We start from the raw sequence: 13,442 nt of genomic DNA on the forward strand, positions 1-13,442 counted from the left end.
AGGAGAGGGAGAGAGAGAGAGCGTTCATAACAGGGGCTGCCTTATAAAAGCAAATCTCCACCCACCACTCAAACAAGTCTCTGCCCACCACTATCCCTTACCCCCTTAACTGGGGGTGGACTTACATTCTAACTGGGAGGTGGGGCTTATATATAAGCTCGAAAGTCTCTTCCTATCCCCTTAACTGGGAGGTAGGGCTTACATTCCAGGCGAGAAATTCAAAGACAAGGAAAGAGGAGGGAAGCCAAGGGCAAACTGCTCAGGTTGGGGGTGGGGCAGGGCTTATTCTTTCTGTTAAGTGCTTAAAAACAGGGTCTGAGTGGGGGAGGATTTTGAAAGTAATAATCAAAAATTATTGACCTTTTAAGGAGGCTTCACCTCTCAGAGTTCATCCTTCACATGCCTAACTACAATTTTTTTAGCTATTCACCCCTCCTCACATTCCTTAGCACCTTGTTAGAATTACAATATCTCATAGTTGGAAGGCACTTGAACAGGAATCACTTTATAATAGCCGATCTTAACCTTTTGGGTGTCACAAAGCCCTTTCAGTCTGATGAAGCCTGTGGCCCCTTGCTCAGAATAATGTTTTTAAATGCATAAAATAAAGTGTATATGATTATAAAAGAAATTAATTATAATGAAATATACATATATATATATATATATATTTTTTTCCCCATTCAAGGTCACAAACTCCCCTTAAATTGATCCATGGTCCTCCAAGGCAGTTCAGTGGATAGAGTGCCAGGCCTGGAGTCAGGAAGACTCATCTTACTAGTGGTGTGACCTGGGCAAGTCACTTCACCCTGTTTGCCTCAGTCTCCTCATCTGTAAAATGAACTGGAGAAGGAAATGACAAACCACTCCAATATCTTTGCCAAGAAAACCCTAAATGGGGTCATGACGAGTCAGACAGGACTGAAAAATGACTGAACAACAACTTCCAAAGTGGGAGTGGGAGGTTCAGATCCCTAGCCCTACCACATAGGTATGCCATGTGGTTATCTAGTCTTTATTTAAAGAATTCTATCGAGAGGGAGCTCTCTGGAGACAACGCATTCCACTTCTTAAAAGCTCGAGTTGTTAGGATACAGTTTTTTCCTTACGTTGAGTGAAATCTGCTTCTTTGCAACATCCATACGCTGCTCCTAGTTCATTCCTCTGCAGCCAAACCAATGAAATTGAATTCTTCCACATGGCAAACCCTCTAAATAGAGGAAGACTGCTCTCATGTTGCTCCTTCTCTAAAATATGTCTTCCCACTTTATTTAGCCAGTCATTGGACGGAACGGTCTTTCACCTTTCTGGTAATCTTCCTATGGAGACTCTCCAGCTTTTCAATGTCCTTCATAAAACCTGACCCCTCAGAATGGAACAAAACTTTCCAGAATTGACCACAATGAGATGGGGGTGGGAGGGAGGAAGAGAACAAGCATTTATTAAGTGCCTTCTATCTGCCAGGAGGGTAGCTAGGTGACAAAGTAGATACAATACTGGGCCTGAAGTCAGGAGAACCTGAGTTCAAATCCAGTCTCAGACACTTACTAGCTGAGTGACCCTGGGAAAGTCACTTAACTCTGTCTCAGTTTCCTCATCTGCCAAATTAGCTAGAGAAGGATATGGCAAACCATTCTAGTATCCTTGCCAAGAAAACCCCAAATGGGATCACAAAGAGTTGGACATGACTGAAAATGACTAAACAACGTATCTGCCCATTTTGCTGAACTGTGTTAGAACTGTGCTAAACTCTTTACAGATATTATCTTCTGTAATCCTCACAACAGCCCCATGAGGTAGGTGCTATTATATTCTCCACTTTACAGTTGAGGAAACTGAGGCAGACAGAAATTGAATGTCTTGCCCAGAGCCACATAGATAGGAAGTTGCTGAGGTTGGATTTGAACTCAGACCTTCTCGACTCCAACCCCAGCACTTTATCCACTTTGTCACCTAACTTTGGAGGACAGTGGGACTATCGCTTCTCTTGTCCTGAGCGCTCTCATTTTAGCCTTGAATCACATTGGGGTTTTTGGTTATTGTGTCACATTATTGACTCATATTGGGTTTGGAAGCCACTAAAATGCCCAGATATTTTATCAAATGACCTTCTACCCACCCTTCACCCAAACATCTACCAGTAACATCAGTCATTAATGTCTGCTCTAAATAGTTGTGAACCTACATAAGTATACCATTGTCTAGTCCAGTGCTTCTTTCACTGTGGGTTGAGTAATTTGTAGGGGTAGTGAAAAATTTAGCAATAGTTAAAGGTTTCTGAACACACAATGACCAAAAATTAATTCAAAATCAAACCGTAATGAATCCAAGGTGTTTCTGGCAGTGCTTGCCTGTGTTGCATCACATGACTTCATGTAGTCTTGGTTCTAAACACACAGCATGAGCACTTTGCACTGTGCGTGCTGTCACACAATGCAACACCAATGAACACTGCTAGAAACCCTTTGGCTCATATTTGAGACTACTGTGTGTTATAAATTGCAGTGTTTTTACCATACATACAAAGTTTTCTGCTCTTACAGAAACATGATAGTTTAATTACGGAAAATAAAGACATTTAATATTTTCTTACCATCATTCCTCAGCATGCAAGTATCAAATTAGTATATCTTTGGATTGTACCGTGTTAGAATGCTTGATTTTTTAAAAAATTGCTGTTATCTCCTTCTGTTTTAGAAACATAAGTGTTTAATTGCAGCAAATAAAGACAAAAGCCCTTTAATAATATTTCTCCACTATCACCACTGCATGTGTATTTAAGTGTAAACATTAATTTTTTTAATTAAGCACAATTTCATAAATTAAAGCTAGTATTTATTTGAGAAATTATTAGCAATATTTATTTATATTTTAGGACAAAAATACTTTTTGGTTAAGGATAGATGGCTAAATTTAGACAGAACAGGTAAAAATACTAATAACAATGCAGCAGAGTCTTTGTTAGCAGGTTGTATTACACCTGAATTGATAAGAAAAAGAAAATATGTTGAATCATTTTTGCAATATGGATTTATTTCTAATAATGATGATGATGTGGAAAAACCTCTTTGATTAATTTGTAGTTAAGTTTTCGTTACGGAGAGCTTGAAACCAGCCAATTTAAAACATCTTAATACCAACCATGCAGCATACTAGAAATAAACCAAAGGAATATTTTGAACAACTTTTAAAATCTTCAAATAAAGAAAAACAATGCTTTGAGAAATTTGTTACTGTCAATGAAAAATATTTACTTGCATCTTATGAAACTTCTTATTTAATTGCAAAAACTAAAGAGCCCTACATGATAGGAAAAGATCTCATGTTACCCACTGCTATCAAAATGTCAGAAATAGTTCATGGGAAAAAAGTATGGAGATGAGATTTGTAAAATTCTTTTATTGAATAATATTGTTTCCAAAAGAATTTTTGAAATTAGTAATGACCAATTCCAGCAGCTTATTACCAGTTTAAAGGGCAGCCCAAAGCTTTCAATTCAGTTAGATGAAACAACTGATATTTCTAACATGGAACAGTTGTTACTTTATGTAAGATACATTTATTAAGGAAGCATACATGAGGAATTATTGTTTTATCACTCTTTGAAAAGGCACACAAAAGGGGAAGACTTAGATCTTAAAGTCAATGAATTTTTCACAGGTAAAGATTTACAGTGGAAAAATTGCTTTGGAGTCTGTACAGACAGTGCCGGGAGTGATGAAGGGCAAGAATTTTGAGTTTGTAACAAAAGTTTAAGCCAGTAGAAACGAACATAACACTTTTACTCACTGCATGATCCATCGGGAGGCACTTATAGCCAAAAAAAATCAGTTAGATGTGCTTCATGATACTATCAAAATCATCAACTTCATTAAAAGCTGTGCCCTTCACACTCATTTGTTTTCAAACCTTTGGAAAGACATGGATTCCAATTACAAAAGCTTATTACTACATGCAAAGGTAAGGTGGCTCTCAAGATGGCAAAGTTTAAACAAATTACTGAAATTGAAAGATGAAGTTGTTATATTTTTGACTGAGCAGAAATCTGATTTAGTTAATTTTTTTTCATAATGACTTATAGCTTCCAAAACTGTGTTATTTGTAAGATATTAAAAAAAAAACCTCAATGATTTAAACATGTTGCTTCAAGGAAAAAATTGTAACATATTTATGTTAAAAGATAAAATTAAAAGTTTCACTAAAAAAGTTAGCATATGGAAGAATGGGGTGGAAAATAGTTCTTTAGAAATGTATATGACTACAGATGATTTTATAATTGAAAATAACCTTCCCAAAGATTTAATTGTAAGAGTTATAACTGATCATCTGAAGTGCCTGGAGACACAGTTTCAGAAATACTTCCCTTCAAATTTTGATTCTAAAAAACTAAGTTGGGCTCATAAGCCATACTAAATTGAAATTAAAAACATCAGTCATCTGCCATTAAAAGTTCAAGAAGAATTTGTCAAGTTATCAAGTGACACAGTGATGTGGTCTAGGGGTGCTAGGAACCTCAAAATGCAAGGGTACAGGGCGAGAGTCTACCTCGAAAGAATTTGACCACTCAAGCCTTCTTTCAGTTCAAGTAGCATGTTTATTATGACACTGGTTAGGTGAGTGAGATTCCTAGCGAGTCTGTGGTATTTGTGACACCAATATAAGCAGACCAGATTCTAAGAATCTGGGCAATTTAATGAGGGTAAGATTGTATTTTTATACAGAAAGACTGTGAGAAGATCTGGATGGGATCAAGGAGTGGCAAGTAGCCTGGGGTGGGCCACATGCAGACAAAGAATTTTAGCTTGAGATTAGGACAGAATTTCCAACAATTTTTGAAATGGCCCTAAACATACTTCTGCCATTTGATACTATGTGTTTATGTGAAACAGCATTCTCAGCACTGACGATTATAAAATCAAAATATCAATCAGCTCTGAAAAATGTTGAAGATGTTCTGCATCCTGTAGTATCAAATATCCTGCCTAGATTTAATTCTTTATGTAAAAATAAACAAGCACATCCATCTCATTAGTATGCAAACTTGCTTTCGTCTTTAATAAATGGTAAAATTATATGTATACCAAAGAATACATAAGTATACATAAGCCATTTTTAGCTGAGAGAGGGGATGGGGAGGGAAGGAAGGGAGAGTCAAACACAGAGACACAGAGGAAGAGACACAGAAAGAGAAATAATGTCCTCACAGAGTGGCACAGTTCTTCCATGCCCTTGGATGTAATTCTCTACCCCAAAATGATCTGAGGTAATGATGAGGATGGGATCTGGATCCCAAAAAGGAAAAACCCTGGACTTTCCCATATGGCCAAATCTCTGGCATTTGCCTGAGGCTATAGTTCCATCAACTGGCCATTCATTGGCTATGCCCAATCTCCCAATTCTCTGTTACCCTTAACCTAGCCTAGCCCTCCATTGCCTCTCTATGGCTCCTGGCCACTTCCTATCCTTAATCCTAGCTAGGCTCCATTCTCCCTTGCCCATGTGGTCCAGGTCCCTGATGTTCTATTACCTCACAGTCCTCACAGACTGCTTGGCCACTCCTAGATCCCTCCCACAGTCTTTCTTTATATAAGGTCCATCTTGTCTCTACTAAGGTGCTCAGATTCTTAAAATCTAGCCAATAGCTCATCAATGTTCAGACTCCTTAAGAGTCTGCCCAGTGTGACAGATGTTCTAATAAACCTTGCTTTGGCTAAAAGGTTTGGGTCGAATTCTTTTGGGCAGGACCCGTATGGAGTGATTTTGGGGTCCTAGCACTCCTTAGCCCCTAAACCTCAACAGTAACATTTATTTCAATCTTGAACAAGGGAAAGATCATAATAAAATAAAAACACAGTTTGGGGTTAAAATTCCAAAACAGTTAAGCAACAAATTTTCACATCATTCCTTCCTGGACCACTCCTCTTAAGTGCTCTCCCTAAAATAGACAAAGGGAATTCCTGTCTTCTAAATCAGTAGGGAAGGGTGGATCCTCCCACCAATTATTTCCTGGACATGGGCAAAGTATAGACTGCTTATCTTCTCAGGAATTGGTTATTACCTTAGCTTTGTTCTACTGATTTTCCTAAAGGGAATACTGTAGTCTTCAAAGGCATTTAGGCTGGGGGGGGGAACCATTCTTGATATTTTCAGTTTTACTAAAAAACAAATTTTAAAAAATGTGTTTCCTACAATTCTTTAGCTTTTCCTCTTTTTCCCAAAATGCCTTTAAATGCCTTTCCCCTTTCTTGTCCTTGCCAGCCCTTTCCCTAGTCTTATAGAGTAGAATGTAAGCTTCCTAAGAGTAGGTGCTTTTTCTTTTTTGTGTTTCTATGCCTAGCACCAGGAAGCTAAGGTGCAACAGGCAGAATGCTAAGCCTGGACTCAGGAACAATCAGGATGTTAAGTCTGGCCTCAGATACTTATTAGCTGGGTGACCCTGGGCAAGTCACTTAGCCCTGTTTGCCTCAATTCCTCATCTATAAAATGAACTGGAGAAGGAAATGGCAAACCACTCTGGTATCTTTGCAAAAACAAAACAAAATGGAAAAAAGAAAAGAAAGAAAACCAAAATGGGGTCACAAAGAGTCAGACACTACTGAACAACAGGAACATCCCTAGCATCTGACTAAATGTAAAAAGTAATGTTTTTTCAAGACTGTTGAATTCAAAAATGTGTGTGAAGCAGAGATATTAAGGAGTTTTCCTTTTTTTAATTAATTTTTTTCAATTAAAAAAAATTTCTTTCCCATCCACCTACAATGGCAAAAGAAAAAGAAAAAGAAAATGCCCTTGTTAACAAACAAGCATAGTCAATAAAAACAAATTCTCACATTGATCATGTTAAAGAATACATGAACCCTCAGTCTAACACCTCTCTGACAGGAAGAGGGTTGCATGCTTCCTCTACTATCCTATGTAATTATGGGTAATTATTGCATTGATCAAAGTTCTTAAGACTTTTAAAAAATTTTTCATAGTGCTGCTATTGCATAAATTGTTTTCATTATTCTGCTCACTTCTGAAACCATACTTTTTATCATTTCTTAGGGTGCAATTTAGTTACATTCATATACAATAATTTGTTTATCCATTCCTCAATTGTTTCCCCCTTAGTGTTCAGTCTGGTAAGGAGTTTTTCTATGACTCCACAGCAATGTGTGAAGAAGTTCCTTATTCAAGTGGAGATGATCATAAGTCTTTAGCCATTGAACTAAGGCAACCAACACCACACAGGAAACACCTAGTGACTGCAATAGCAATTTAGAATTGAGGAGTAACTGAGAGGGGATGCTACATCTAAATTGCCAATCTTTCATAATCATGCTTTGTGGTCTATCTTTGATTTCATCATGTGTATAGGTCTTTTAAAGATATAAATTGTTTGGTAATTTCCATGGACAATTACATTGGCCTCTTTATATCATAAGGGAAAATACTTAAATTAGAAAAGAAGGTGACTATGAAGACATTTAAAAGATTGCAAACATCTTTAAATATTGTTAGGCAAAGAAACCAAAGCAGGGTGTTCCAGAATGGTTTAAGAGAGAAATCTCGAGAGAAGAATTTAGATGGGAATAAATGAGAGCATTTATAACACACAGAGCAGAAATAATTAGCAGAGGGACAGCTAGGTGGTACTGTGGATAAAGCTCTGGCCTTGGAGTCAGGAGGACCTGAGTTCAAATCTGGCCTCAGACACTTGATACTTACTAGCTGTGTGACCCTAGGAAAGTCACTTAACCCCAATTGCTTCACCAAAAAACAAAAACAAAAAGAAATAATTAGAATGAAAAATTTTGAATCCTTAGTGGAAAGTCTCTAAAGAAATGAAAGAGAAAAACAGATTTAGAATACAACTATACTGAAATGAAGGACAATCTGGAAAATGACAAGGAAAAACCAGTAACGTTAAATGAAGACATGATCTCTACACAAATAAAACACATTGGATCTTAAAGACAAAATGTGTAGAAACAACCTAAGGATCAGTGGCCTACCAAAAGAACATGAACAAGTAAAAAAAAATCTGAATATCATAAGGGAAAATAATACAACAAATTGCCCAGAAATTCCAAGCACAGAAAATAAAGCATCAACCAAAGGATCAAAAAATCCTCTGCTTTGAACTCCAAAATGCATAGTAGTTAAATTTAACGATTCCAATGACAACAAATTCTAGTGGAGACCAAATATAAAGGGAAGGAAATTTGAAAAACACAAGACTATTCTGCACCCCACTGAAATGGTGGTAGGGAAGTGGTCCAAAAGAATAATTGTCAGGGCAGCTAGGTGGCACAGTGGATAGAGCACTGGCCCTGAAGTCAAGAGGACCTGAATTCAAACCCGGCCTCAGACTAAACACTTGACACTTACTAGCTGTGTGACCCTCGGGCAAATCACTTAACCCCAATTGCCTAAAAAATAAAAAAAGAATTGCAAACTATTAGCAACCATTTGAAAGGATTCACATCACTAATAGACATACAAATCAAAACAACTTTGAGATTTCACCTCACTTAGCAAATTGGCTAAGAAATGACAAAAGAAGGAAATACTCAAAGTTGGAAAAAAGATGGGCACACTAACGCACAATTGCCCTAGTTGTGAGCTCTGTGAGAGCAGGGACTGTCATTTCCCTTTCTTTGTATCCCCAGCAATTAAAAAGGTGCCTAGCCCATAGTAGGTTCTTAATAAATGCTTGTAGACTTGACAACCTGAGTTAGTCTAACCATTCTGCAAAACAGTTTGGAATTACACAGAGAAAGGGACTTAAAATATCCAAGTCCCTTGATCTAAACATTTTACTAAGTTATATACCCCAAGGAGGCCAATAATAAAAAGGCTCCATATACACCAAATATTCATATCAGCACTTTTCAAAGTGACAAAGAATTGGCCCCCATCAACCCAGATAGGGTTAGAAAAGTGTGGTACGTGAATGTAATGGAAAATTACTGTGCTGAAAGAAATGATGAATAGAGTAAATAGAGAAGCATGGGAAAGCTGATATTAACTGATGCAAATCAAAATGAACAGAATCAGGAAAACAACTGTACTCGTTGATTACAAACACGTAAATGGAAAGGACAATTGAAACTGAAGTCTCTGAAGTTATAATGACCAAGCCTTGACCCAAAGATGAAATAGAGAAAGCACCCCTCTCCCTTCTTTGTAGAGATAGTGGACTGTGGGTGTGGCACTCTAGTGATATCAGACGTAAGTTGGTTAGTTTTGCTGAACTGTTTCTTTCTTTCTTTCTTTCTTTTTATGACGACGGCTTTCTCGGAGGAGGACGGGATAATACTGGGGAATGTGAATGACACAAAAACAAAAGGTATACTAAAATCTTATTTTAAAAAAAGTGAAGAGAAAAAACAAAACAAAAACAAACCTGCTCTCCCCAAAGCTAGGTTGAGTGCCTGGCTTCCTCTATCAAAAATTCCTAGATGGAGTAGTAACTTTCTCACAATATTCCCATCATTACAGCATAAAAAAAGAGCTCCTCCTGTATGTTAGCAGCCACTTGTTGGGGACGCTGTGCCCGGGCGCGGGCTGTGAGGTCCAGGTAAGTGTTTGGACAAGATTAGCTGAGGTCCTCCCAAATCTAATGCAACCGTGATTTTGATTTTGTTTCCGTGATTCCTCTCAACCCCTGCCTCTTCCAGAAACCTCCAGCCCTTTCTCTAGCCAACTCCTCAAAGCCCCACCCCAACTCCCGCTCCTTCTGCTATTCCCGGGTCCCTACGCTCCCCTCCACAGGCAGAAGGAAGCGTGAGCTCCGCGGGAAATCTACAAGTGAAACCTACTGGGCAGCTGGCTGGGAGGCGTGACCTTCCCTGATGCCTGAGCCCTGATTGGTCGGGCGCAGTGAAGGGGCGGGGCGTGACGGGGCGAGGCGGAGGCGGTGCGGGGCCGGGGAGGGGGTGGCAGAAGCTAGAAGACCAAGGACCTCTTCACTGATTATCTGCAGCTGCAGCAGTGGGAACTAAGGTTACCACCCAGCGGGACCATGTCTGACAAGCGGCCTGTAGCGACAGACACAAAAAGCCGGCGGCTCCAGGACTCCTTCAATGGTGAGTTCACGGCTGCGAAGTCTTCCTGCCGAAGCCCGCTCCGCATTTACTACCGCTGGCACTACCCTATCCCCCTGATGTCCCTCTGTTGTTAAGTTATTCGGTCGGGGGAGAAATTCATACTCACAAATTGTTAGAGCTGAAAGAGGCCCTAAGCTCATAGGGTGTCATAGCTAGAAGAAAACCTCGTACATGAAAAGTTAGAGAACGTCTAGTTCAAACCTCTTATTTTTACAGATGAGGAAACTGAGGACCCCAGAGGGTAAATGAATTGCCCAAGATCACAAATCAAGTCTGCGTCAGAGCCATCTTCATTTAGAAACCTCCCCTCTATTTGTCAGCCTTCCCTAACGTACACCCCCCCACACACACACTTTATTTTTCCCATAGGAAATATTCACAACTGTCATATTCAAATTAGCCTCTGGTTCCCATACCCTGGTACTCTTAAGGATTTCCACTTTCACTCACTTTGACAAATCCAAACCCCGCTCCCAGGGTCTTGTTGACTACCTTAGAATCATGGCATTTCACACTGAATGGAGAGGGTGTGTATTCTAAAAGGTCCGTGAAGATGAAAATGACTTGCTTGGAGACACAGAGCAGATTAGTACTGGAGCCAGAACTTGATCCAAGGTTTTAAGATTCCCAAATCAAATTCCTCTTCCAGTATTAGATGATGACCCTCTTACCTCTTCTATATGCTCTCTCTCAATCTTCAAGGATATACATTCTCTGGAAGTATACTAGTTCCAGCTCTGGTGGGTACTAGTTCTAAGAGTCCAGGTTCTAAAGGCCCTTATAGAGCTACCATTCCATGATTATATGATTCTTTTTTCCACCCTGAATCCCCCAGGTAATCTTTATTGTTATCCCTCCTGGGAACTCTATACCATGCCTCCACCCTCCTGGAGCGGAGAAAGGAATCTCTGCCCCCCCCTCAGGGTCCTTTGGATTTACAAATAAAATGAACTCCAGCTCTTTCTACCTTCCTAAGCATAGGTCTTAAGCCTTATGCCTATAGGGCCCAATACTGTACCTGTGAAATTTTGCCCTAGGTTTCTCAAAATGTATTGTTGGAGACTATTGTCTTTGACATTATCCTACTTCACTTTCAGCTTCGTTCTTTCTCTTCTTTTCGTGCCCAGTATCCAGTTCCTACCTCAGACTAGGCAAATAACCTCTTTCCCGGCCCTAAAATATTTTGTACCTACCTCAGTTAGCCTTCAGCTGAACCACTTAGGGTTTGAGGTGATAATGACCTAAAATGTTACCCACCCCCACATCCTCCTTGCCTCAGTAACTGCATTTTCTTAGGACACTTTTCAATTCAATAAACATTTATTAAGTGCCTACTATGTGTCAGACACTGTGCTAAGCTCTAGGAATATAAAAGAGGCAAAAGACTGTCCCTGCTCTGAAGGAGTTTATAATCTAATGGGGGAAACAACATTTAAACTATGTACAGGATAAATAGGAAATAATCAAGAGGGAAAGCACTTGGAATTAAGAGGGATTAGGGAAGACTTTCTGTAGAAGGTGGGTTTTTGGTTGGGACTTAAAGGAAACCAGGAGGTTGTTCAAGACCAAAAAAGCATGACATTAAAGGTAACATTTGTAGTGGACAATGGAAATGTTTCTTCACTGCAATCCCATAAGATAAGTTAAGCAAATGTTATTATGCTTATCAGTAGCTTCTCCCAGAAACAAAAGTGGTCTCTTTAATGCCAGTATTGTATCCAGTATGTTATAAGGCTGTGAGAAATGGACTCACAGTGTCCCTAAGAATGACAAATGACTATTACCCTGAGGGCAGCATAAAGACACATAGTAGATGTGAGCAGGCTGCAACTTTTCATAAATAAGGAACTTGAAAGAAGAACTGGAGTAAAGGATAATCAGGGTATTTATGATCGGAAAAAAGAATTGGGTTGGTCTGAGGGCCAGAATGAAAAGTGACAGGTCTGCACATGGCCCAGGTATCCATCAGATCCTGGAGGTGTCAGAAGTAGATGGATGAAGGCTTACAACAAGTTGGCTGGATCTCCTGTGGCTAAATTAGGAGGCATAATGAGCAAACATGAAAAAGCTAGTCTGCATCCACTGAAGGGAACAGCCAAGTCAGTGATCTCACAGATCCATTTGAGTATAGGCCTTATACTTGAAAAAAATCCCAGTTTGAGGTCACTGGACTAGTAAATATTAGAGCTGGACTTGACCTCAGGCCAATCCTCTCATTGTTACACTGGGTTGGCATGACATTAGCAGAAAGCATACTAGATTTAGAATCTGAATACCAGCTCTGCCACCTATTATCTCTGAATACCTGGCCAAGTCATTTGACCTCTTTGGGAGTCAGTTTTTTCATCTTTAAATGAACTCGCTTTCCAAGGTCCTTTCCAGCTCAAAAATCAAGCCAAAGGAATTCATCTCTAATGGTGCGAAACTTCTGGCAGAATAACATAGGGAAGGAGATAATGTTTGGTTAGTAAGTAAAGGTTTTCCAGCACACCTCATGAAAGACCACTAATGTGGCAGCTCACTTAGAATACTAATAGTTTTTGTGCATTTTTCTCATTACAAAGGGCTGTATATACATAATCTCATTTGATCCTTAGGACAACCCTGTGAGACTAGTATTCCACTTTACAAAAGACAAAACTGAGACTCAAGAATTAAAGTAAGTTTCAGAGCTGGGGGTGGATTCTGAGTCTTCTGTCTCAAGCTAATGGCTTAGTGTTCTTTTCTCCTAAGCATAGCCTGGGTTTCTCTCCACCACACCCACCCTTGCCCCACCACCAGGCTTATCTGGTCTCTCCAGAGGTCTTCATTCCTTACCTGACTTCTGGGCTTCCCAAGAAGGACAGTTGGTTCCCTCCCCCAAAAGGGAAAGTGATGAGCAGGGTTTGATAGCACCTTAAGATATACTTTCCTCTATAAACCTGAGAAGCAAGTAATACTAGTATAGTTATTCCCATTTTATAATTAAGGAAACTGGGACTTAGATGAATTTTCTTGTTGGAGGCAACACCGTAAAGTATGAAGGGCTAGAACTTGAACCTGTGTCTCCTGGGTCTAAGTCTGTTGACTGAGGAGGCAGAGGACCTAGTTTCAAATCTTGGCTCTACCATTTACAAACTGTATGACTTTGGGCAAGTCATCCTCTTTGAGCCTCAGTTTCCTTATCTGTAAAATGACAGATGTTGAACTAAATGGTTTCTAAGGTTCATGCCTCACTAATATCACCAACCCTTCCCTGAGTTCATCTGTGACGCTATCACTGTTGCCACAGTATCTGTCATTACATCGAGAGCTCCTTGAAAGCAGGCTCTCCCTGCCCCCATACACACTTTTTTTCTGTTTGTTTCC

The 13,442-nt window shown here is 39.5% G+C and overlaps 1 protein-coding gene and 1 pseudogene across 2 annotated transcripts in view; both read left to right on the top strand.

Annotated features, from left to right (window-relative positions):
• LOC110211291 (N-acetyllactosaminide alpha-1,3-galactosyltransferase-like) overlaps nucleotides 1–9,830 on the top strand; it is a 62,288-nt pseudogene extending 52,458 nt beyond the window's left edge.
• An 85-nt stretch (nucleotides 9,831–9,915) lies between these two features.
• The window catches only part of STOM (stomatin), a 44,013-nt gene continuing 40,486 nt past the window's right edge, over nucleotides 9,916–13,442 (top strand). The window contains exon 1 of one of the 2 annotated variants that reach the window (XM_020990560.2): nucleotides 9,916–10,073. In XM_020990560.2, the coding sequence (XP_020846219.1) occupies nucleotides 10,010–10,073 (64 nt within the window). In that variant the 5' untranslated portion in view covers nucleotides 9,916–10,009. The remainder of the gene's footprint in view (nucleotides 10,074–13,442) is intronic. The other variant, XM_020990559.2, reaches the window with a different exon arrangement.

Source organism: Phascolarctos cinereus, unplaced genomic scaffold, assembly GCF_003287225.1.
Source record: "Phascolarctos cinereus isolate Bilbo 61053 unplaced genomic scaffold, phaCin_HiC Scaffold_2;HRSCAF=192, whole genome shotgun sequence".
Taxonomy (NCBI): Eukaryota; Metazoa; Chordata; class Mammalia; order Diprotodontia; family Phascolarctidae; genus Phascolarctos; species Phascolarctos cinereus.